Below are 26,767 nucleotides of genomic sequence, written 5' to 3'. Positions count from 1 at the left end.
GGACATGGGTCTGGGGCTTCCTCTCATCCACGGTTTCCGAAAGATCTGCTCAGTGTGTATGAAGAAAGGAATGACATTATGGACTGGCTGAATGCGTTTGAGTATGCACGCGAGGTCCAGGAAGTTGACAATGCTGATAAGATTGCGTGGTTGCTCAGTAGACTGCCCCATTCTGGCTGTAGTGCCATTATGGAAATGTCGAAGGCTGAGCGGGCTGATTTCGCAATGTTAAAGCAGACTCTCATTTTAAAGTTTGGGAAGACTCCGGCCCAATATTTAAAGCGTTTTCGAGAGTATAAGAAAAAGGAAGGTGGTACTTGGGTATCTTATGTCGCTGAATCTTTGAAAAACTTAACTGGCTGGGTCGAAGGCTATAAGGTTTCTACCTTCGAAGGCATGATCAATCTGGTCATGCTGGAACATATTTTTGCTTCTTCTTCCCCGGAGCTTAAGCAGCATTTGGCCGATTCGAAGGAGATAGATCCTAAGAAGCTGGCCATTGCAGCAGACTTATGGGTGTCACATCGAGTGTCCCATAAGGACAAAACTCATCCTGGTAAGCAGGAGGAAGGGAAAAAGTCCAAAGATATGGAGGGTGGGGAATCTGCTAAATCTTCTTCCCATAAGGGCCACAAAAAGAAAAACAAGGGTAAGACACAAGAGAACTCACAGGGTAGTGGAGGTCCGCCTCCAAAACAGAACTCTGGTTACAATAAGCCTCCCTACGTAAACAGACCCACTGGGGCTTGTTTTTCTTGTGGAGCAACTGACCATGTGAAGGGGGATCCCCGGTGTAAGGTTAGACCTTTGGGGGTCCACTCCGCTAATCTGGCCTTCTCCTCCTACGAGGAAGAAGAGATTACAAGAGCATCCTTCTCCTCAGACTCATTTCCCAGCGGAATAGAGGCTGAGGTAGTTTTAGTGTCCCTGGGTTCCTGGGAGCCTAAAGTCGCAGAGGCGTATGCTAGGATTCCGGATAATACCAAGCACTACTTTAAAGACAGTGTGCTGATCAATGGAGTGGATACTCCAGCTCTTAGGGATAGTGGGTGCAGTCGAACTGTAGTGGATTCTACCTTGGTAGACTCAGAGGAAGTTGCCAGAGCTACTCTGATGCCCACTAAGTTGGCTGACGGCCCCCTCCGTATGTTTCCCGTGATCCCTGTAAATCTTACTTTAAATGGTACAGCAGTCAGGATTCCAGTGAGCATTCAGAGAAACGTCCCGGGAAAGGTCTTGTTGGGCAATGATCTCAGAGCTTTAGGGCTCGTAGGAGACACTGCCGAAAGACCCTACACACGGTCTCAAGCACGGGCAGCATTGGCCAAGTCCAATACGCCGCCCCAGCCGAAGGGGCAACCCAAGGCGAAAGGAGTCTACAAGTCAAGACGGGGGAAAGAGAATATTCCCCCGAGCTCGCCTACCACTGCGGTGGAGGAAGTTGGTCAATCGCCCGAGCCTGACGAGGAGGTGGCGATGCCTGAAGTATTCGACCCCAACGATCATCCTGAACTAAAAGACTTGTTAGTTGAAGGAGGTCCTGATAGGGACGAATTCAGTAAAGGCCAACGTGAGTGCCCATCTCTGGAAGGCCTAAGGAGACAGGCCTGCTCCCAGCTTGAGGGTGAACCTCCTGGGATGCATAGGATTTACCAGGAAGGTGGACTCCTGTATAGTGAGCCCACAGAGTCTACAGAAGGAGACCATAGGAGGTTGGTGGTTCCCCTTGCTGTTAGGCCCTTCCTCCTGCAGTTGGCGCATGAAGTTCCCCTTGCTGGTCACCTCGGTATGAGGAAGACCAAGCAAAGGTTATCCATGCACTTCTACTGGCCCAAGATGGGGGAGCAAGTAGAAAGTCACTGCAGGAGTTGTGCCGCCTGCCAGTTGTCTGGTAAGGTTGGTGCGACAATCCAAGCTCCGTTGGTACCGCTCCCAGTTGTGGGGGTACCATTTGAAAGGGTAGGGATCGACATGGTTGGTCCCCTTGACCCGCAAACATCCTCAGGCAATAGGTTTATCCTGGTGTTGGTCGACCATGCAACCCGGTATCCTGAGGCCGTCCCATTTACAACTGTAACTGCCAAGCCAGTTGCAGAAGCTTTACTCGGCATGTTTACTAGGGTTGGCTTCCCTAAAGAAGTTGTGCCGGATGATGGCAGCAACTTTATGTCGAAGTATAGGCAGGTTATGTGGATAGAATGTAGGGTCACCTACAGGTGCTCTTCTGCATACCACCCCCAGACCAATGGTCTGGGGGGGCGTTTTAACAGGACGTTAAAGAGCATGATTGGGGCTCTGGAGGAGCCTCAGAGAAGAAAATGGGATCTTCTTGTTTCATGCTTACTGTTTGCCTACCGAGAGGTACCACAGGAGGGTGTTGGCTTCAGCCCCTTCGAACTTCTGTTCGGTCATCCCGTACGGGGACCCTTAGCCATCGTCAAAGAGGGATGGGAGATGCCCACTCCCCCTGTTACTACCAATGTAGTTCATTATGTGCTAGGGCTCAGAAAACGGATGGTACTTCTGATGGGCTTGACTAGTGATAAATTGAAGGCAGGGCAAGCGCTGGTGAAACATTGGTACGACCAGAAAGCTTCCCTCATCAACTTTACACTTGGTCAGCAAGTCCTGATCATGAATCCCATAAGGCCTCGAGCTTTACAGGACAATTGGTCAGGCCCTTACCCAGTGGTGGAGCCCCTGGGTGAGGTTAACTATTCAGTGGACCTTGGAAGGCCTGGACAGGCTCCCAAAGTGTTTCACATGAATAGGCTGAAGGCTTTCGGCCCAAGCGTCGAAATCGCAGCACTGCTACTGGCTTCAGACGTTGCGGGAGAGGAGTCTGAACCTCTCCCCGACCTGTTCCCAAGCAGTCCTTCAGATAGCTCTTTTGAGGGTGTCCGAGTGGCCCCTCACCAAAATGGACAAGGCTCAGTGGTTTACCTTGGACATGAAGTAGGTGGGGGGAGGAGACAGCCTCTATCCAGTAAGGTACCAGCGGTACAAGACTGGCCTACCCCCACTACGCAAACCCAAGTGAGAGCCTTCTTAGGACTCACGGGTTATTACCGCAATTTTGTGGCAGACTATGGCACCATAGCTGCTCCTCTGACTGCCCTCACAACTCCGAAGAAACCCAAGAAGGTAACTTGGACCGACGAGTGTGAGAAGGCCTTCAATGACTTGTGCCAGGCCCCTGTGCTCAGGGCCCCTGATTATCAAAGACCTTTTATCGTGCAGACGGATGCCTCTGACACTGGGATAGGAGCTGTACTATCACAAGTAGATGAGAAGGGTAAGGAACACCCTATCGGTTTTATTAGTCGCCAGCTTAAGGACAGAGAGCTCAGATGGTCCACGGTAGAGAAAGAATGTTTCTCTGTTGTGTGGGCCCTAAGGAAGCTGAGGCCCTACCTCTATGGGACCCACTTCACTGTGCAGACTGACCATAAGCCGTTAAAGTGGCTAATGAACATGAAGGGGGAGAATCCAAAGTTGCTTAGGTGGTCCATAAGTCTACAAGGCTTCGACTTCACTATTGAGCATAGGCCAGGTGTCCAACATAGCAATGCTGATGGGTTGTCCAGAATGTTTTACCGACCTGAACAAGAGACTCATCCAGGGGTGGATTAGTTCCCCCTGTCCATAGTCTGGGAGGGGCGAGTGTTAGGAAAGATTTCGTAATTGTAGGGAATTTTCCTTCCATGTGGCAACCCCTAAACTTTTTGCTATTGTTTTTAACCTTGTTCTTGACTTTGCCAGAGAAGTGCAGCCTTCTGCCGCACTCCTCTGGGCTTTCGCTCCTTTCTTACGGGGAAACTGACATGCCCTTAAGACAGTCAGTACCGGGGAACGCTGTTTCCCGTAGTTTCCTTTATCGTGTTGCGGCTTTAGTGCAACATGACACAAGAGGGCACTGTAAGCTAAGTTACAGCTCTCTTGGGTCTCTAGCCTTCTACAGGCCCTAGATACTCTTTTAGGATGGTATTTGATCGGTGCAAGTCATTCAGGGACTCGAATGGTGGCAGCGATCGTTTTGTTTATTTTGAGCTCCTTTTGGCCTTCTGAGCACGTTTTTGCACTGAACCCAAAATGGTGGCCTGGCTCCCAAAATGGCCAGGCCGCGAGGCTCCTTTGTCTTGTCCACTGACCGTCTTGCTCCCTTCACCTTCCCCAGGTCGGGCGACCCGGGGCCTTCCTTATTTGGGCATGTACTTTCCCGCGAAACGTGGTTGCTTTCGCGGGCTTCTACATGTCGTTTGTGTGCCTCCAGGGTGTGGGCTGGGATGTCTGGTCCCAATACACATCCTGGGTGCCAGAGAGTCTGGGGTGGTGTGAATGCCTGGGACCACTGTGGTCCGTGATTGGTCCACGTATGGTATGTGTTTTGATGAGCGGATCTCCCATTGGCTCCCCTCCGTTTTGGCGCGAAGGGAACCGTGGATAAGAGGGAGCTGGAAACACCACTACCATGTCGATCTCCTGAGTTCTCACGAACGAAGGAATACAGGAGCCAAGTATCCTGCAACCAAGAGGCTGGACCGAGGAATCGCTGGTGACCCGCTGAAGGAATCCTCCTTTGCACTGCTGTCGTCCTGTGAAACCCTTTCCTCCTTGGATCGAACCAGAAGGCGTGTACTGGTGCTTCGACCTTTGGAATAGCAGGAACAGCTATTCCCGGCGACTTCATCATCTCCTGCCAAGTAAGCCTTCGGAAGTGTCTCTGGGCCATCCAGTTGACTGACCAGCTTACAAGGGAGTCCTGCTCTGTAACTGCCGCCAGGTTGTGCTGTATTTCGAGTCCTTGTCACTCTCCCACGCTTCGTACGCTTGGCGTCCCCAGGTCTGAAGGGAGGAGTGTACATTTGGCTTGAATACACACAGCCGCTCCGTTGTCCTGCTGCGGCAACAAAACTGTGCTGGTTTCGTCGATTGGGACGTCTTTTTGCTCTTCACGACTACGAGGCTTTCCCTGCTCTTCTGAACCTGCCAGCTGCTGAAACTAACGTGGAGAAGCCTGGGTCTGCTTGCTTCGGGGACCGGTGAGTAGTTTAGCTAGGATCTGGTCGCCCTCCTGCAGTATCCCATTGCTTTTCCCTGCTGTGTAAAAACAGCACCCTTTTGGCCGTACTCGCGCTCTGCTTCTGCCCGCTGTGGAGGCTGCGCTTGAGTTGCGGAACCTGTTCTCCTTCTGCTGTGCACTAACCCGAACTGCCTGACTTCCTCCGAAGAGATTCCCCTTTTGCCCGTTGGCACCGGCGTGGCAGGTACTTTGAGCACAAGGCTCCACTCTTCGCAGGGCTCGGACTTCCATCTAGTTAGGTGCCTCTAAAGGCGAACTGAGTCAAAAGCGTTATCGCACTGCCTGTTTTCCTTTCCTTTCAGGTGGACTACATATTTCGTGCTTTAAACGCTTGCGACTGTGTATTTGTATATATATTGTGTTGATATGGTATGTGTTGGTTTAATATTGTGATATTGTGATTTTCTCGCTACGGTCGTTGTTTTAAAGGCCTTAAAATAAATGTGTTTATATTTTTGATATGACACCTGTTTGGAGTAGTTTGTAAGCGCTCTTGCTTTGTGTGCTCATTGCGGGCTTTCAGTCACCCTCACCCCTCTTGAGACCTAGTCTTGACCGCCGCGATCGCTACCTTGATTGGTCTGGCTTGTCCAGAGGTTACCCTGTTCCAAGTAATTAGGTTGGCCTTCTGAACTTCTGCGCCACCAGGACAGAATTCAGAAATCCGTCTTAACAATTACATACTGGGCTTTGATGATAATCTTCTCCAACATGGATATATTGCTCAACGAGTTTCTATTCCGATCATCCAAAGGCGTTTGGTCACTCTCCATACCCCTATAATTAAAGCGTCTGGTGTAGCGGCTAAATCTCAGGCCCTCATTCTTCATAAATCCAAGCAAGTTAAATCGGTAGCTTGTAGTATTACTGAACTTTCAAAGACTGTTTGTTCTTCTACTAATTCCACCAATCCTCCACAAGGGATTCCTGGTGGCTATTGGCAATGGCTTCCTACTTCGATCAAAGAACATTTTTCTGGGTCTGGGAACTGACCTGCCCGGTTGGAATTTCTGTACTCATGGAACACTCGCGGTCACTCCCATATAATCGACACTGATGGACTATTGTGTAACATTGATATATTCTCTCTTATTGCCCTTCAAGAGACCTGGCTCACGGATTAACTACAAATTGATAATCGTAGTACGGTCTATGCAGTTGCAACCAAAGGCCCCTTAAATCGTCCTAAAGGAGGACTCTTAATATCAGTTCAGGCTCCCTGGTCTATTACAAAACTGCCTCAATCTACTCCAAATGGTCTTATTGCTCAGGTCTCGTGTGCAGAGATAACGATCATTATTATTAACGTATATGATCCACCTAAGATGTCATTAATAGCACAAAATATGAAAATAGTTCAATTGATTCTCTTGCTCTATTCGCATCGCTTCCAAATATGGTTGCTTGGTGATTTCAACACCAAAATTGGTGAGTTGTCTCTAACCCACCAATTGACCCATGTCTCCCATAATTCAGTCCCTATTAAGCCAGTATTCAACACCCAAGGTAATAAATTGCGCAGAACTCTTCTACCCTTTAATATGGTCCGTTGAAATGGCCTGACTCCCGGTGATGCCAAAATGGCACCAACAAGAATTGAGGGTCGGTCTGTGACCACATTAGACTATATATTCACTAACCAACTAGGTTTACATCTCATTGTTGATATGGGAGTGGTAAATCGTGAAGAAAGCGACCATTTGCCCCTCTGTCTTCTTATTGACCTTAATTATGCAGTACAATCTCCCCCGGTCTATGACATGAATGGGCACATCTTAGTAAATTATGGAAAAAATCGTATTTTGTGCCAAAAGCACAAGATTGAGGAAGCACAAAAAATGGCCCAGGTACTTTTGCCTGAATTTATTCGCAGCTCCTCTTCCGCCCAAAATGCGAATAATGCAGTGATTGATAAATATACAACTATGATGTCTGCCATCCAAAGTAAAGACACGGTACAACGATTGTACAGAACTTTTCTTGAACAAATTAACTTCCCTTTGGCCGTGAGAATTGGCAACGACAAAATGATTCAAGCTGCAAAACGAAAATTGCGTCAAGAAATCAAAACCATCGTTGACCATCGGGATCGTATGTTACCTGCGCCTATTGTTTTGTCTCAGATTCGAGCACTCAAGCGCATGTATAAAAGATGGCTAAAAACCCATGAAAAAGAACTGGAATTGCAATTGTGGCGTATGATAGCTGACCTTGCACCAATAGGAAACGGCAATGGGATATGGCAATTGCTTGCGAAGAATAAACAAAGAGACCTTACCCCGATCTGTATCAATGAAGAAACATGGGTGAAATACATTAAATCCACTCTAGGTCGTCCTGAAGCTGCTGATCCTTTACTTATGATCCCGAATGTATCCTGGGTATGTAAAGCCTCCGTTCTCGACCTAATTGATATTATTGAGAGGTTGAAATCCTCACGTGCGGCCGGCCCTGATGGTATTTGCAATTTAGTAATCAAGAGTGATCCACCATTATGGGGAGCAGCTTTACAGATACTATTCTCCCATATTGGTTTACATGGTATACTACCACCATCGTGGAAATCACGTAACATACTGACAGTCCACAAGAAAGGCGCATGGAATGATCCTTCCAACTTCCGCATGTTGGCGATGCTTGATTCAACCTCAAAACTTTTTACTAAAGTCCTACTTCAAGAACTAAACACCTGGGTTACCGATAATAAGATCTTGCCTACAAACCAAATAGGCTTCAGAAATAAATGCAGCACTTCCCACAACTTGTTAATATTGAGCTCGGCCATAGAACATGGCTACGCCGTAGTCTAAATGTACATTGTGCATTTATTGATTTTTCTACCGCATTTGACACTGTCGGCAGGAATCGGCTATGGCGTAAGTTAGACAGCTGGGGGATTCCCCCTGGTTTACTTCGTATGCTAATGCTGCTCCACGCTGACACTACAATTTGCGTACGCCTCAATGCACTTGGTAAATTATCAAAATCCATATCTACCTCCTGTGGGGTAAAGCAGGGGTGTATGATCGCAGCCATCTCATTCAATCTTTATTTAGCTCAAATGTGCGAAGCATTCACCATACATGCAGCAAATCTGGTAAGAATTGGTAATTTCTCCTTGGGTTGGCTTGCTTACGCGGATGACCTTGTATTATTAGATTATACCCCTGCGGGATTGCAACTGATGTTGAATGCTCTTGCTTCTTACTCAGCAGTTTAGAGATCAACATAGCCAAAAGTAAAATAATGGTTTTCTCTCAGAAACCCCGACCCAAAAGACATACTTGGACTCTTTCCTCTAATCCGATTGATAAAGCGTCGTCGTATAAATATTTGGGCCTTATGCTTGATGACAAATTGAAATGGGAGCTCCATTGGACAGATGTCAAACGGAAATGTTCGTTATCGGTTAATACCCTAAGTGCATTGATCGGCTGCAATAATGGCTATTGTGTTTCAGCTGTATTGTCCATTTATAATGCTAAGATCTCAGCAATATTATCTTATGCAATAGCGATTTGGGACCATAAATATAGGAAGGAGCTTGTCATTTTTGAAGCAAAACCATTGTGAAAGCTTTTTCGTCTTTCTCAATGTGTTAGGATTGAATACATTTATCTCGAATTCAACATCAAAGGCATTTGGACCATCTATATTGCGCAATGCATATTATTTTTTGAATGCCTACTTACTGTGCAAACGGATACGATTATCGTTCCCTATATGAAAGCCTATCTGGGTCTCGCTGATAGAATTCCAATTGGAACAATTGGCATTTTAAAACAAACCCATAACAAATGGCTCCATGAGGGTTGCAATACGTATGTTTTGGGCAATATGAAGCTTTGGCTTAAGAAGAACCTACGTGCAGTAGGATTTATAGCAAATAGGGTCCATATTGGAAGCATGGCCTCAACTCGGGACTATTGGAACAAGAGAATATCTAGGGTATATCAACCATCTTACTTAACTGCTTACCCTAGTCCTTATATCTTTCGCAATTATCTGCAGATCATATTTAATGTTACAGTTGTATTGTCTCCCTAGCGTTGGAGTAATTACTCGCTGTACCAACACACTTATTGTCGTCTTTGTGGCACTTTAGTTCATGAAACAATTTTTCATATACTTATTGAATGTGAATGTTTGATAAATCTCTGAATGAAATATTTTAAAGCCTACAATAATTCAGTCATTTTAAATGTTATACCTTCCTTATGGTTGGCTTTTATGGATGGAAATGACCCAAACCTAATGTATTTTATTGTCCGGTTTTATTTGAATGTTGTTGACATTTTTAAGTATCTTGTATAAGTTTTGAGTCATCTTGTTGAAATGTTATGATGTATACATTTTATATTTGACTTTCCTGTTAAATGTTATACAAAGCCTTGTTGCTATATGTTTATCAATAAACTACTACTACTACTAAAGTTTACACAGGTGTTGACAAGAGGTACAGCCACTCGCTCCCTGCCAGCCACAGGTGCAGACCATGAAAGGAAGCCCAGCCAGGCTGAGGGACACAGAGAAATATAATCATAGAGCCCCTCAATCAGTCAATGTGGATGTTTTGAACCAGAGACCAAGAGTAACACATGGCAAAGCAAGACCCGGGAGACTGTAGATGAGGCCCAGGAGCCTAAGCAATACTAGGAAGTCTGCAAGCTGGAGGAGAAACCCTGGGGGTCAGGGAAGGAGGCAGAGTGGTGGCAAAAGGGTGAGGGTAGAGAGAGCATGGATGGTGCTTCAAAGAGTGAAGGAGGTGCCTAGGGGGGTGGTGTAGGTCGGAAGGACCTAGAGATTGAGTGTGAAAGCAGAAAGAATACAGTTGGTAGCCTGAGGGGTGAAGAAGGTCGAAGAGCTAGTGGAGCTAGTGAGCCTAGTAAATGGTAAAAGGGTGGTGCCCAAAGGGGTGAGGAATGGAAGAGAAACAATAGATAGCTAAAGGGAAAATACACTAATGACTAAGGTGTTAATGAAAAGAGAAGGAAATGGAGGAAAGGGATGATGGGATCTGATAAGCGAAGTTTGAGGAGAGACGAGCCGTGGTTCCCTCATGAAAGGAGGTGGAACTGTTGCAGGTGCTAAAGAGAAAGACGAGTGGAGTATCCAGGAAGTATCCAGGAATGATGAGAAGAACTGAGCTTACAAAGTGAACTAGAAATAGTAGCAGGGATGAATCCTTGTCCAGAAAAAAGAGAGAAAAAAGAGAGTGCAACATGTTGGGCCCATGGGAAAAGGGCATTGTGACTAGAAGAGTCAGACTAATTGACCACCCTCTAACCATGCAGCGATCCACTCATCCCCACAATGGGCTTTTGGACTTACCAAGACTTCTTCCCAGGGTCCTCATTCCCATTTCAAGGCAATGCAAACTTTTCACAGAGACAGACCACCGTAAGGAGTAGACAGTTGCGTAAGTTCAGGGACAAGAGACTAGAAAGGCCAAGTCCCAAAGAAGGAAGAGGAAAGAAGTGGTTGACATCCAATTGAAACCAGTGCAGGGCTGTGGTCATTAAAGAGCCCGGGAAGGAGACCAGCCGCAGACATGGTGAAAACCAGAAACCTTTTAATGAAACTTTATTGCAAGACCTTTCTTGGAAAGAAAACTCTGATGGGAACGTGACACTGGAGAGAATCCCCTTTGAACCTGCAGTTATCCCTGAATTTGTAGCGAGTTGTAACCATCGGACCAATCCTGACACTTCAGTTGCACCTCACTCAATGTTTAGTATTTTCTCCGGCACTCTAAATGGTCCTTCTTGCATTTGCTATCTAGTCAGAGGCGCTGTACAATGGGTCTTATTGTCAGCATTAGCGTTCCCATTTCTGGGTACTTTTTTCAAAAGTAACACACGTCTTGTGGATGATAACATTGAGATGTAATGCCACAGATGTATAATGACCTAAATATAATGTGAGATATGCCATATTTTCACAGTTACAGCTGGGTTAGTCGATCTTTGGAGAGGGATGATAACACTGCAGATATTAGTGGCTGCTCCTGAAGGCTTTTTCAAACCTGCCTCTGTTGGGATGCCCCTAATCTCGGGGTATAGGGGAATGCCACTGGTTGCCCGGAGGAAGCCAGTGGGAGAAGGTGCAGAAGCGGGAGTCTGCACAGATGGTGTGGATGGCAGTCATTTTGAGAAGGGCCTTGAATTTTATAGTGCAAGAGGGAGTGTAGAAAATTATAGGTCTCCCATTCAGAAGAATATTTGATGTAATATGTATGTCTGTCTTTTTCTTTCTTTCTCTTCTAGTCGAAAGTGCTTAAGCTGAAGGAGCTCTTGCAAACTGAACCAGAGGTAAGCATACAAACCTCTGTTAGAGGTTTAGGTACTTTAAAAAGTTGAAACGGTCTTGAGCTGTGAAGCAGTTAGTTCCACGAGAGTTTGCATTTTACAAATGTATTTATTGGCTCAGCCTTCCTAATCACATGGTCTGCTTCTTGCCAAATTCTTCCTGCAAAGGTGAACAGATAAAGGAATGGAAACAAGGACAGAAGCAGTCTGCCAGGAATGTGCTGCCCTCCCCACCCACCAGAGAGGGGGCTGTGCACTTATTAGTAAAGCGATCCTCCTCTGACGCTATCATGCGATGCTATCCTTTGGAGAGTGTCCATGTTGCTGATGGCTTCAACTTTATTGATTGAAAGTTTGAGGCTTCATGTGGAATATCGATCGCCTATGAGTGCTGCTGAAGGTGCTAGTGGTGATGGGTCATTCGGGATGTTAGAGATGGTTCCTGGGTTTTTAAAGGTAACTGACGATAGTTGTCACACAGGGCCTTTACAGATGGTTATCATGGGCTTGTTGAGGATGGATACTGAGGTTGTGTAAGAGATGGTTCCTACAAAAGGTATTTGGGATATGAAGGATTCGGGGATCATGAAGTAGCGCATGGATATTGGCTGTGAATTCAGGGACAGGAGTGAAAGGAACTTCATCTAGATTTCCTCATGAGCCCCCAATCTCATATGTGCAGTGGAATGGACCAGAATATTGGTTTCTTGACTCCTGGAATTTCACAAGATGATTTGCAGAGGAGGATAAAGCAGTCTTCCACATAAGGGAACGTAGCATATGTTTCCCAGTGGCATTGGGGGTGGGGGTCTAAAGTTTATCATGCTTCTTTGCCTTGTATTGAACACTAGAAATGAATAGCCCTCCCTTTCCTTTCCAGAGGCAGGATGCACTTGCTACCCCGGATCTGCAGGTTCTGAACGAGTGTGACTCGGGCCAGGTTAGTCTGCGACTCATCGAATGTAACCTCTGGGCCAAATAGAACTGCTTCGGCCCCCTTGTGGTGTCATTTTCACAGATACAGGACTCTATGGAATTCACACCTGCTTAGGCTGTGGAGGCTCTTTAGTTCATTTTCTTTCAGTTCTGAGGAGAGCGGAGATCCTGTGTCTGTAGGAACAGTGTTTGGAGGCTCTTGTGTTCCATTCACAGGCGGTCTAGGCTGTGGTGTACTGCTGGTCTATTAATAGGAGCTTTGGATTTGTGTATCTGTTTGTCCATTATTCCCCCAGACATAACTTGTAACACAGTTCTGGGCGGGGCTCCTGTATGTAGCAATTCACTGCTGTGCGGTTTGTTTATAGCTGAACATGTTGAGCTGTCCTGCGCTGAGAGCTTTCCCATTCTTTCCCTGTCCCCATTTAGCTGAAGACTGTATATGCTTTGCTGCCTGCAGCCCAATTCTGAGGTTTATTGTTAGGGTAGATACCTCTTTTGTGTGAAATACCCATTCCTTGGGAGGCCCTCAGCACTTTTTTCTGGACACCTGGATTTTTGTCTCATTCTCCTCGGTGAGTGGGACAATTTTTTCACACTAGCCCCTCTTTTTACTCTCGGTTACCAGTCATTTGGTCGAAAACCAAACGGTCGAATGACCATTTGATCGAAGTAAAATGGTCGGAAAAAAAAAGGTCGAATTTTTTTATTTTTTTTATTTTTATTTTATGGGGGGTTCCCCTCCAACCCCCCTTTTTCTTTATTAAAAAATATTTTTTTAAGTAACCAAATAAATAAATAAATTCGACCTTTTTTTCCGACCATTTTGATTCGATCAAATGGTCATTCGACCATTTATTTTCGACCAAATGACCGGACACCTTTTACTCTGATGTAGTTATGCTTTCCTCCAATTTTTAGGCATCTCATTTGTAGTGAAGCACCTTCTGTGCAGTGTTGTCAGAAGCTTCTGAAGCTTCTCCTTCATTGGTTATTTTCCTTCCCTAAGTAACTCTCACTGTTATAGGGCACGGGGATACTTTCCATCCTTTGTGTGTGTTATTTTGTGACATCAGCACACACCACCTTATGTGGAGTGCTGAGGGGGTACAGTGTATCTCTTTTCTCGCCTTTCCAGTAACACTTTTTTACTGTGACAAGTCCAACTGTTCAGGCTGGTGGCAGTTTACCTTTGCACAACTTGTTTTGTACTTTTTAATCAGAGGCTGTCTTCGCAGCTCTGATAAGGTACATAGTGCACCCCATACCTAAAAATGGTGGCCTTACTTTTCTAAGCCCTAAACAAGGTGGCTTGTCCTTTCTGCACACTACAGCTAAAACGATACTACGTTGGCCGTGCTAGGTGTGGAACGGACACTTTGCCTTTAACAGGCTTCCCTTGTAAAGCTGGCAAAGAGTCCCTGAGTGGCAGGACAGGAAGTGGGGCTGGTCATCCGAAGGCCCCCTTCCTCTCCCCCTACAGTATGCTGGCTGAAACCAGTTCAGGCTGAGAGGCTGCCTGTCCTCATTGGACAGCCACCCCAAGTTTGAATGGTGCATGTGACATGATTGGTGGACTCAGCTGGTGTTCCTGGATACATTCTGAGGCCCTGAAGCAGAAACCAGTCGACCACTGGAACCAGAAGATTCCAAAGAGGACGACAAATAAAGACTTTGGCAGCACTTCCAACGACTGCCAGAGTCTGTTGAGTAGCAGCTGCTGTCCGGACCACTTCACTGCTATCGACAAGGAAGATCTGAAGAAGACAACTTCCTCCCATAGACTCGTGGGCTTAATCAGTCTTGAGACAAGCTGCAATTTGCACCATAGCCAGAAGAGCTGCGACCCACAGGGCCTGCAAACCTCCAATACCTGTGGACCTGTCCTGCATATCTGCACAACATCTCCGCAAGCACAGCTTCACCTGAAAATTTGTAGGTACCCTTCCAAGCCTGCAACAACTCGAGCCAGCTCCAGTGAGATCCCTCACCAGAAACGGGGACCAAGAAACTGAGCAGAGTTTACTACTGCGACAACCAGCTGTCAACCAAGCTTGCAGAAGGCAGCAAGAAGCCACCACCTTGAAGATCCGCCGCTGGACATTCCTCTGCACGAGTGCTGTTGCCAGATCCACCAAAGCCACCTTCTCCCCATCACCAGGGCCAAAGAACAGGAGACCAGGTCCGCTGTTACCTCACCACTGGAATCGTCCTCCAACAACCACTTATTCATTGCATGGTACTGTCCACCGGCAGTATAACCTACCTGGGGTCTGCTTGTGTCATCCTGTGAAATGTCACCCACAGAATTTCAACCTCACTTTTACTGTGCATTTTTGCCATTCAATAACGCTGACTCTTTGTGACTGCGACTTTCATTCAATCGCCTGCAATTCATTGTATTTAAGGGCACACCGAGCAGCTGTTTCCTCACACCCGCCTGGTGTCCCGTTGCTGCGCGGCCTGCAATATTTTGTATTTATTGCCCACCGGGCGGGCAGTTTTGCAATATTTAATCATGACAGCCGACAGTTGTCCCATTCTTAAATTTACTTTGCCGCGTCACTTTGCATTCCGACAACAGGCGTCGCGAGAATGCTATTCATTGTATTTATGGATACACATACAATACACACACAGTTCAGTTTCATAATTTCATTTTTTCTTCGTGTGTCCATGAATACATATCCGGATTTTAGCCCAACCACATACCATTTGTTTATTCTGTTTCCCTGAAAACCATTCTTTGTCTGTATTCCATAAAAGCTGCATCACTATTCTGAAAATTAACATACATTCATTCATGATTCCCTTTTGAAATAAATAATGAATCTACAAAGGTTGGTTTCTTTTTTATATTTGGTATAACTTCCAGTATTTCATTTCTAAAAAAAAAAAATAAATTGTATTTAATCTCCAGTATCTAAAGTTTTGAAATATATCTTTTTGACATTGCTAACAGGTTTTTTTGGATTAGCTACAGTTCACAAATTCACAATACCTCTCATAATACACATATACAAACACAAACTAAATAGTGTTGCATGCAGTGTCTTAACAAAATTGATTTCTATACATTTATTGAATCATAAAAGCAACATTAAATGCCAGGCTTGAAATATAGTTCTTGAAATCTAATGAGGAAAATTATTTGCCAGTGTGCCTTACATTTTCATTCCGTTTAGCATATTTACTGGATTTGTTTAGTATATTTGTTCCACTCATGTGTTGCATCATTTTAATTTCCTAACGGCTTACTTCTGTTTTTAATGCCTTTAAACATTTCCATAATGTCGTTTTACTACCTCCAATGGCAACATTTGGGCTATGATGTGTGAGAAGCCAGACGGTGTCTCACCCACTAGTCTGGGGACTGGATCTGTCGTCCAGGTGGCCAGTACATGGCCACCACTTTTGGATTCAATTCCTGGGGGTGGACCAGTGCGGAAGGATCACCTGGGTGAGGGGTCTTGTGGGAGTGGGACACCACATGTTGAGACACGGTACCCCCTTCCCTTTAACACCTTCACTCCATCCTACCAGGTAGGATATTTAGGAACTCTCCCCCCCACCCCATTTATAACACAAACACTTTCACACTGACAGCCCGCTATGGGAGAAAACAGACTAACACCTGAGCCGTGTACCTGACATGTCCCAATGCATTGGTCAGGCAATTACTGACCACCACACCCACGTGACTCCCATTAAGCTTCCCCACACGGATAGCACGAGAGCACACTCTGAGCGAGGCAAAGCACACGAGGAAACAGCAGTTTTGAGGTGGCGGCTGAATGAGAGACGAAAGACAGCAAAACAGAGGGGGATCGCAATGAGGGAAGTTCCGTTGACCTTTTCGACAAGGAACCATTACTTTCCAGAGTTCTCGAGATTAGAAAGCATAGGATCAGGAAACCAGGCTGACGAATCCTGCATTGTGTGTCGGAGATACCAGGGGCGCTCCTGCGTCCATAATAAAGGCGGGGAGAAGCAGCAGCAGCCACTGTGGTACCGTCCTTGGCTCCAAGAACAACGCATTGCCAGTGAAATCAACATAGCCGATGAGCTGCGGAGACCGATACAAGACCAGTCTGTGTTGAATTGTGAATCACCTGAGAAATTGTGTACATGTAAAATCCTAAGAAGGAAGAAACTTCAATGTTTGTTTATCGCATTAGGCCCCCTGAATAAGAGACTTTGAATGGCAAAGGGACTTTGGCACAGAAGGCCCTGATGCTGAGGTTTTGAACTGCATCCTTGTGCTAAAGAAACCAGAGAGTGTGCTAAGTTCGAGGGTGCCACCTTGTGCCGTGCTGGGGAAGGGGAGCTAACGGCTCAGATATCCTGACATATCATTTCTTGAACACTTTTCTTTTGCATAACACTGTTTCCCACACTATTTGTATTTAGAGGTAAGGATTGGCAATAGGTTTTTTAGTATAGGCCCTTTTATTTTGACAAGACTCTACTCGGACTGCGTTATTATTATTTTATGGTGGTAGCTTGTTCCCATCTTTAGATTTAGGATTAGATAGGCGTTTTTCAAACCCAATTGAAGTCCAATAAACACTGTTGAACTGTGGTCAGTTGTGTGTGTCTTACTATTTGACACAATGCCTTCCTTACAGCTGCCACCCTTCTAACGTGTTGTTTGTTTTCAGAGATTTGGTAATTAGTGCCTCCTAGCAATTCCAATATTCTGTCGCACTTTTAGGCTGTCGTCAGCCGTATCTGGTGTGTTTACCTATTCAAGAGTCCTCGAAATAATTCAGAAATTTCACCAGATCTTCTTCATGTGTTTTAAATAATTCCTCAGAAATTATTTTTATATAGCTGTTGATAACTTCATTTTTTGGAACATACATCAAAGCACATATCTTTTTTTTATATCAAATTGAAATGCACTGTAGTGTATTTTGTTTGTAACCCATGTTTTTGGATATTTTTCCAAAGGCTCTGACTACAATGAAAGAAACACCCTTGTATATGTATATTTGGGAAGATTTGCTGCAAGGATTTTATTGCTGGTAATCCATACCGCAATTTAGTGGATTCAAGACTGGTGTGGGGGAGAATTATTTTGGTCAAGATTTTGTGATATGTCCTCTCCTATTGGATGCTCATTAACGCGTAAACCAAAGGGAAGAATTAATTATCCATCATTCCATTTATACTATAAATTTGCATGAATGGCTTTGGACAACTCTTGAATGTGCCATCCATCATCCAATTATTGATCAGCGCTAATCTTTTCACATTTTCCGTGGTTGAAAATATCGATAAAACGTTTGCATCAGTATCACTGTCAGACAATAAAAAATGTTCCCATTTGTCAGCTTAAATTCAGATGGTATGTTAATTTCGTCTATATGTTTTGGTATTTTAGGTTGCTTCTTTTTAGTGATTTGGCACGAGGCATTTCACCAGCACGGTGCTGGGGTGTAGTTCACTGAGTAATTGCCTCACTACTTGTCCAGTTGTAGATTGCTCAGGCTCTGTTTTATTTTTTATTTCTTGTATGTTTTCTCTTATCTCAATAGCACTGATATTTGACTTGTGGTTATGTTTCCGAACATATAAAATATTTTCAGTTTAATTTTCCACACAAGCATGTCCACAGCAATTATTCACAGAATACTGTGTGCACTTCCACAATGTCTTGTTGTTTTTCAATTTTTTCTTTACAATAAATATATCCATTGATGCTTAGTTGCTTATTTCCCTTGCTAGAGAACACATACTTTGCTTTCTCCATTCCAATTAGATAACCTATTTTAAATATAAAGATCGCTTTCATTAAAATTATCTTGACACACATTGTATTTCTAGGTGTCAGTGTTTATAACATACTTAATTGATCAATGTAATCTCACTTTTGTTTTCCTGTCAAACGTTGAATACAATTGTCATGTAAGCTTTGTTTTCCTCAGAAATGCCTTCTTCAGAAATGACTCAAAGGTCAGTGGTCAAATTCATTTTTTGGTTCCCGTTTCATTTCAAATTAGATTTTTCACGCAGTCATTTCCGCAAGGAACAAGTTTATATTTCAATGCCCGTGGGTGCAATAAACAGAAAATTTAATTTCTTTGATATGATATGATATGATATGATGATATGATAAGGCATTTGTAACGCGCCTATACACAAGTGTTTCAAGGCGCGACGAGGCAGGGGGGAACAAGGGGAGACAGACAACGATCTTACTAGGCCAGGTGTCATTCAGATCGCGCAAGTGCAAGGGTAGAGGGGAAGGGAAAAGTGCATGGGGGAAAGGGAGAGGGGAAAGTGCAGTACAGGGGTATTAGCATACAGCATACAGGATAAATAACAAGGGCCAGCTGGTGGCAAGTGCGAGACAAGTGCTGGGAAGGGGGGCTGTATGGATACAGACACAGTCCCGTAGTGCAGGGGTTGCCGTGGAGGCAGTGCAGGGGAGAGTGGCTGGGCCGAGAACAGTGAATGGCCCAGTTGCAGATTCAGTGCAGTTTCAGTAGTATTAGCAGGGGAGAGGGGGAGAGAAAGCAGAGGCAAAGAGGAAGGTTTTGAGGTGCTTCCGGAACCGGAGGTGGTTCTCCTCAAGTTTCACGGAGGCAGGAAGGCTGTTCCAGTGGGAGGCCCCTGCAGTGGAAAGAGATCTGCCCCCAACTCGTTGTTTGGAGAAGCGGCTGACCCTGAGGGAGTTGGAGGCGGATGAGCGAAGAGCTCGAGAAGGAAGATATTTAGGAAGAGAGAGTTGAAGGTATTTTGGCCCAAGGCCCCAGACGGCCTTGTGGACAATGCAGAGGGTTTTGAACTTGATCCTCGCAGTCACTGGGAGCCAGTGTAGTGATTTCAGTCCTGGAGAGATACGGTCCCTGGGCTTGAGGCCAAGGACAAGTCTTGCAGTTCTGTTCTGGATGAGTTGCAAAGGGCGGAGGATAGAGGCGGGCAGATTTAGATAGAGGCTGTTACAGCAGTCCAGCTTAGAGAGAACCAGGGCTGTAGAGACAGTGAGCTTCTGGGGGAAGGAGAGGAAAGGAAGGATACCTTTGAGGAGGTGTAGCTGGTAGTGTGACTTCTTAGATACGTCGGATATGTGAAGAGAGAAGGAGAGTGTGGAGTCGAAGATGACCCCAAGGTTTTTTTGCCTTGCAGGTAGGAGCAGGAAGAGGGCCCAGAGAGGCCGGCCAGAGAGCAGCAGGGAAGGAGGGAGTGGGAGTGCCGATGAGTAGAATCTCAGTCTTACTGGCATTAAGGCAGAGGTCGTTGGCGGCACACCATTCCTGGATAGCAGAAAGACAGTCAGAGATGAGGGACGGAGAAGAGGAGGCCGAGGGTAGCCTGAAAATGAGCTGGGTATCATCCGCATAGCACTGAATGTAGGGGCAGAGAGTGGCGATGTGGTGGGCGAGAAGTGCCAGATACTGGTTGAACAGCCAGGGAGAGAGGTTAGATCCTTGGGGGACACCACAGGTAGAGAAGAAGATGTCAGAGAGGAAAGACCCCAGTTGAACCTGGGAGAGTCGATTTGAGAGGAAAGAGGTCAGCCACGGCAGAGCCTGACCAGTGATACCGAGGTTATCACGGAGACAGTTGGGCAGGATGGTATGGTTGACAGTATCAAAGGCAGAAGAGAGATCAAGCAAAATGAGAACACATGGAATGTTAGAGTCAAGGTTCGAGAGCAGGTCCTCACGGATGTTCAGGAGAGCAGTTTCCGTGCTTCTGGCAGCTCTGAAGCCAGACTGATGGTCATGAAGACTATCAACACATTCAGCATGGAGATTAAGCTGGGAGATGGCCATTTTCTCCAGGAGCTTGCCCAGGAAGGGAGTGATGGAGATTGGGCGATAGTTAGCTGGGCAGGAAGGGTCGGAAGAGGGTTTCTTAAGAAGGGGGTGCACAAGGGAGTGCTTGAGAGGGGATGGGAAGACTCCAGAGGCGAAGGAGTGATTGCAGAAGTCAGCAAGGGCAGGAGCCAAGGAGTCAATGTGGTCCTTGATAGTTTTGGAGGAACAGGGGTGGACCTGTTTTGACGAGACTTTCATAGATCGGACTTTCCACTGAAGCTTCGCGTACGTTGACTTTTGAATTTGCATGCTGCAGTTTATCACAGAATACAAGCGTCTCGCTTCGCCGCAATGAATAAGGGAAACTTTTAAACATATGCCTACCACAAATATAAAAGATCTAGTATGTCTTTTAAAAATGGGACATTACTTTAACATTTATGATGTACATGGTAACTTGTATTATGTGATCACTGCGTCGCTGTGAATGCAGTTGGCATTTTCAAAGCTTGTAACTCGCTGCCCCTCAGGTCACCATAGAGTATCATTGGGGGGACAACTCTTAGCGGTAAAACCGCCTGCCCCAGGACACTGGTCCTTGGGACACCCATTCCGGGGGTCATCCTAACCTCCTTGAGCCTTTTGTAACCACTGGAATACCTGCAACGCCAGGGGATCCATCCAGACCCTAGCACTCTGAACACTGTGTTTTACCTCTTCTTTGCCATTTCCCAGCGACTGGTAGCCAAGTAGCTCATCTGAACTTTGAGAAACTCGTACTAGATATGGTTGGACTATTAAGATCGAATTGGGTTGAAGTTATAAAGAATTAGTCAGAGTTTGGAAAGTTTGCATATATGTTTCTAGTTGGTTTACTATGCGATGTTGTTACTGTAAAAGCTACTCTAACGTGATTACCTAACTAAGAGCATCTGTGGTTTACCATTCAAAGAGTATTGCAAGCGATTCAATACTGTAGATATGTTTGACTTATAGTGTTTTATGTAGACAGAGGTCAAGTCAGCGGAAACAAAATACATATTCACTTCAAGAACATCGTCCCACCATAACAAAACTGGAGACCGTGCTCCTGGTCACTAACCAGATCACCATACAGAAGTCAACACATAATAATACAGAATGACATATTAGTAGAAATTTAATTTATTTCAATACGTTAAAAAGGATTAAATAGTTTACAATACTTGTGCAATGTAACAAGTTCAATCATACCATTTAAGGAATAAAGTGCATACAGTGGTAAAGTGCTAGTACCAATCATGAGCCTCTACGACGAATCATCAAGAAATGAATCAATCTCAATAATTCTAAATATCAACGCAAACGGTGGCTGGAAGGTATCCCCAGAAGAGTGAAGGAGATCACTCCAATGGGGAGCAACAGTCACCCAATGGTGACAAGAAAGTGCAAATAGCAAAAGTATATTGATAGCACATTCTAGACAATACAAATCCTCAAAAATAACACAAATCAGTTGTCATGATCCAAAATACGAGAGGACCAATTAGTAGAGACAAAACTCAATACTAGAGTAAATACACACAAATATATAAAAAACATACACATGGAAATACAAATTACGGATGCTGTACGTCTTACTAATAGTGCTTACCTGAACTTAGACTTACACAGTCTATCTTCGAGTATATAATAAATGTCTATTTTTATATAACTCTTCAGTGAATAAGTGTTTTCTTGAAACAAGGTCTGCTCTGAGGTCTTTGTACTCAACTAGAGCCCTCCTCCGTTCTTAGACTAAGCCTGGCTGCTTGCCGCTCAACCATAGCCTTGGGTATTTCAGGATGATCCTAATAGGTCTCTGTCACCCTAGGTGGGCTTTCCTATGTCCTGTCAGACAGGGACTTTTGCACACAAAAAAAAAATAACGCTTATGTTATTGTGGTTGCTTGTAAAGCTCTTACTCTGCCCTGAAGTTGTGTTAAAGTGCTGAGGAAGACTTGTAAAGGAGGGTGCACCTGGAGGGAAATGAAGAAGCAGGGCAGAGAAGGAGGGGGCATAATGGTAGCAATGGAGAAAGCAGAAGAGGGAATTAGGCAGCAATAGGTTTTATCGGGTGCTTAAATTGTGCTTACACACCCCTAAGGCCGCAAGGCCACATCTGATGAAGAGCAGAATCTCTGTAGGGATCACATTCAAGTTCGAAGTGGCTTGAGGGTTACAAAACAGTGGGAAAGGTCACAAGAGCTCCTTTGAAATGTCTCCTGATAATGATCCCCATTATGAAAGGCCTTCATAGCAGACAGATCTGTTCTGCACAAATCCAGTTTTATGTCTCACACAGAAAGCTACATGAATATCTAGAGTAGCCTTCACTTGAAAAATGTTGTCCACCTGCTGGTACATGGAGATCTAGTAGATTGCCTCCTGGCTGTCTTCAACCTATCAAAGTTCTTCTGAGAGTGTTCCATGCCCCTGACGTGCAGGTCCTCTGGTGCCAACATACCAAGGACAGTGCCTGGTCGAAAGGATATAGAATGAGGCCCCCTGTCAAGAGGGGGATGAAACCGGACCTTTAATATCATGTCCAATACATGGGCCAACCTGAACTGGTGAATGAATATCTGTTGGAGAGACTGAAACGTTGGATGCATGTAAGGTGAGTAGTCATTGTGAAGGAAAATTTCGGTGGGCACATCTAGCGTGGCGGATTGCCCAAGCTACCCCCCCTGCAAGGGATCCTCACTTTCTGTAAAAATGAACCCACCTGCTATTGGAACTCTGCATACTAACCAATTAAGGGCTCTCCCACCCTTTTCCATAGACCCTGCCACCTCAGTTGACACTGTCTAGACTACTTTACGCTCTTGGTTATCCATAATGAGTCTAGCTCTAACACCAGCTAATGAAAGGGACAAGAAGTACAGACTGTAAGTACTTGGGTTGCAGGATTGGCATGACTTACCTTAAGTGCCCAGGCATGAATTAATTCCAGCATGTAGGTATGCCTGGGTGAGGGGATACGATGTGTATAGTACTCTGGACTATCAAACTACCTGGCCAGGAGTAAGCAAAGCCTTAAAATGCATCTCTAGGTCATAGAGCATCCTCCTGACAGTTAGGGAACCTTAGTCCCGGCCACCTGTATCATTCTTTTGGAAGGCATATAGGGTACAGTCATTGTTACAGAAGCCCAAAGAACAGGGAACACTGATGGTGCTAGGTGTGAATTTTCTTCAAGCTCCTATACGTAATAATCACATGGACAATGTTTTTTGCCTGTACAGTGTTCAGCCTTGCCTATTTCCCTTGATGCTCTTAATATTACAGACTGCTATGGTCACACATGTGCTTGTCTGCCTAAGGTGCGAAGCACTGTTAAGGTAGATCTTTCCCCCCCCCATAAAGCTAAAGCTTTTTCTTCTTTCCCTGCTGATAGCAAAGATGGCTGGAAGGAGGAAGACTATGAAGACAATCATGTTCAGATGTAGATGGATACTCAAAACACAGCTTCTGATTCTCAGGGGTCCTAAATTGTGCTTCTGTTTATTCCGTTCAAGCATGCTATTGAATGGGAACCATCCCATATTTTCTTTGCTTCCCGTAACATATCTGGCAGCAGCAATAGTCTTGTCTTCTCTGCCTTTTGCGAGAGGATGGCTGCAAGGGCTACTGACTCCTTTGATAGACAATCTGGTTTATGCAGCTCCAGGTAGTCCATAACATCCTTGATCGCTTCATGTAAAGCCTGTACAGAAGATGAGTTCTTCCTAGCCATTCCTTTCATGGGAAGTTTGATCATTAAAAATCATCACTGTCTTGAGGAGATAGTGGGGGAGGAGGAGACTTTGAAGGAGGTGGATCCAAAAGAACCGAGGGATGAAGCAACATTGTGGTTGTTAATACTTCAGAAGGGCTAGGGGTCTATGGCTGAAGAGGGGAGCTGGGGCTGTGTCTGATCTGATGGGTGCATATAACCAGCTGCTACAGTGGTAGCCAATCGGAGCAGCCTGAGAAACTGATGGTAGAGGGCATGTATTACCTTAATAAACTTCCTGACAATGTCTTAAAAGAATTCATCATCACTGGGCATGCGATGAAGAGGTGGCAACTGAGCATCGGAGACTCCTCCTGACCTAGCTAACCCACGCAGCTGAAATAGGTCCCCGCTTGCAGTGACTGAGTAATGGCCTTGAAAGGAAGAATGATCTTGCAAGAAGTAGAAGGTGGACTAGGGTGGGGGTGAACTTAGTAGGGGGAGCAGAACTAGCCATTGTAGGTTGGAAAGGTGGGCACGCTGAATATCAAATTATGAATTGCTACAAGCTTGCACATTTGTCGGGGAAATGTTCACTACCGAGCTGGACTCTACCGGGTAGAAAGACTCTGAGCCTAAATCATATTTTAACAATTTGGATTTCTGATTAAGTCCATTAAACATACAGCACTTTTCATACACAACTCTACAGTTATATTTTTAATAAAAAAAGCTCCCGTACAACACCCCATAAAACAAAATCAACACAAAATAACATTTAATTATTAAATTAATGCAAAAAATACTTACAACTGCAAATGCACTTACGTTAATAAATGATATCAAAGCAATTGGGAGCAAAATTGAAGCAATCAAAGGCTCATTTATATACATAATCTGCTTAGACCTTGGCGACTATGCCTTCCTTTTGAACTTCTCCACTCCAAAGGATAATGCATTGAAATCAGTTGATTTTCATAAGGAAATTGCAGATGTTATGCCAGAACATCTAAGCATTGGTTTCAGCCTGAAATGTCTTAGTCTAGCGTACAACAGGAAAAAGAAAATAGTAGCAAGATTTTCCCCTCACGATTTCACCAAACGGGATCCATGGGTTGAGACCTCTAGCCTAAATGTAAGCTCTGTTGTCTCTTCATGGCGCAGATCTGTGGGCTGGGAGTCCTGCCTTGTGCTGCAATAGCAGACACTGCGTAGAGGAGCACAATGTTTAGTGCTGTGTCTACCCGTGGTCACCATTTTGCTGCACATTGAGACCCCAGCCAATGATAGAGAGCAGCGCCTTTGCACCTTTACACAATTGGCAGGAGAAGATAAAACCTTATTGGGAGAGGAGAGTTAAGGCCTGTCCATGATGGGCTAAGAGAACATAAGGGATACTAGCTATATTGTGCAGCCTAAAGGATATATTGTGCAGCCTATAGGCTATATTGTGCAGCCTAAAGGGTCTGGAAATTATTCAAAAAGTGGGCATAATGTAAAATAGCAATGTTGTGCTCATTGCTGACTAGGTGCCCCACCACAAATAACCGCGCTGACTCTGGTAGGTATTCCAAGTGTGTTTATTGGAACATTTACAAATCGCTTGGGCCAAGGGTTCTTGGTAGTTCTCGGGGCTGAGTGGGTTCTTGGGGAGTCAGATGGCTAGAGCCGTCTATCACTGTCTCCACTTCCCTGGGATCTTAATACCTCCCTAACAGGGATTTTAGTTGCTATTTGATCTGTGACCGCTAGCTGTCTGTTACTCCCTTATTCTATTTAGTGATGTCCCTAAAGCAATGACTGACTGGCTTCCTTGGGGCTTTCTAGGCTTTCCCTAACCCAACACGCTTAGTAATCTTAGGGACACTCTGTATCACTCTTCTGTCTCTCACGCTGTTCTCTCCTGCTCCTTTTCTACACTGGTTTTAACCAAGATTATCCTCCCACTGCACTACTGTCCCTCTGATCTTTCATGCCACCATTCCAACTCCACGCTTTGATTTCTCTCACCTCTATCACTTCTTACTGTCGCTATTTCTGTTGTTCCTTTCTTCCCACTCTATTTCCTTGACTCTTACTATAGGCTCTCTCTCGTATTCTCCCACTCCCTGTTGCTCTTACTATTCTGTCTCTCCTACTATACTATTGTCTCTCCTACTATTTCCACTGCGGATTTAACCCTCACTAGCACCCTTTACTACCTACTACCACTCTACCGCTGTTTCTATTTACTAACGCTCTCTTGTACCTACTCCACTTCCAATATTATCCTTTACACCCACAAACACTTCTACTACTTACTCCTGCTCGCTCACTTGCAGTACCGCTACTCCCACGACCACACCCTCCAGTCACCACTACTACTACCACCTCATCATGTCTACCACAATCACTCTGTTACTCCTACTCTACCTCTATCTCTACTCCTTGCACTCTCCACTCTCACACACAAATACTCCACAGACCCCCTTCCTTCCAATAACCTCCACACTCCTTTCGCTCTTGTCTCCTCTGGTCTCTCAGACGTCCTCCTCCACCTACTGTTCTCACCCAACAAACCCCCGCTGAATCATTCACACGTACCTACTTAAATACCCCACCCGCTCCCAGGATTGGCTACTTACTTTAATCAATAGACTTACCTGTCTCCAAGTGTGTGACAGGGGAAGGCCACGGGAGGGCTTAAGAGGGCTTGTAAGCCCTCCCCTTTCCATCATGGACCCTGATGGAGTCCAGGGACGTTAGATGTTTAAAGGCCCTTCTGTAGGCCTAAATCTACCCCAAATCCCTGATGGTATAGTGGGTAATGGGGAAGGCCTTCCTGGCATTTATTTAATTTAAAAAAAAAAAACTCCCTGGTGGTCTAGTGGAGGCTCCATATTTGTGCAGGCTCCAGCCACGTTGGTGTTGTAGTTGACGCGGCACTCTCTTTATC

General features: G+C 45.2%; 1 protein-coding gene across 7 annotated transcripts in view; it reads left to right on the top strand.

Annotated features, from left to right (window-relative positions):
• The window catches only part of FANCE (FA complementation group E), a 167,914-nt gene that overhangs the window by 126,429 nt on the left and 14,718 nt on the right, over positions 1-26,767 (top strand). For 5 of the 7 annotated variants that reach the window (XM_069633463.1, XM_069633464.1, XM_069633465.1 and 2 more), the window contains 2 exons: positions 11,350-11,394; positions 12,272-12,331. In XM_069633463.1, coding sequence (XP_069489564.1) covers positions 11,350-11,394; positions 12,272-12,331 — 105 coding nt within the window. The remainder of the gene's footprint in view (positions 1-11,349; positions 11,395-12,271; positions 12,332-26,767) is intronic. The other 2 variants (XM_069633468.1, XM_069633467.1) reach the window with 1 other exon arrangement.

The sequence above is a fragment of the Ambystoma mexicanum genome, chromosome 13, assembly GCF_040938575.1.
Source record: "Ambystoma mexicanum isolate Mex_15411 chromosome 13, UKY_AmexF1_1, whole genome shotgun sequence".
NCBI classification, from domain to species: Eukaryota; Metazoa; Chordata; class Amphibia; order Caudata; family Ambystomatidae; genus Ambystoma; species Ambystoma mexicanum.
Note: the sequence above shows the minus strand (reverse complement) of the source record. Positions and strands in the feature narration are given on the sequence as shown.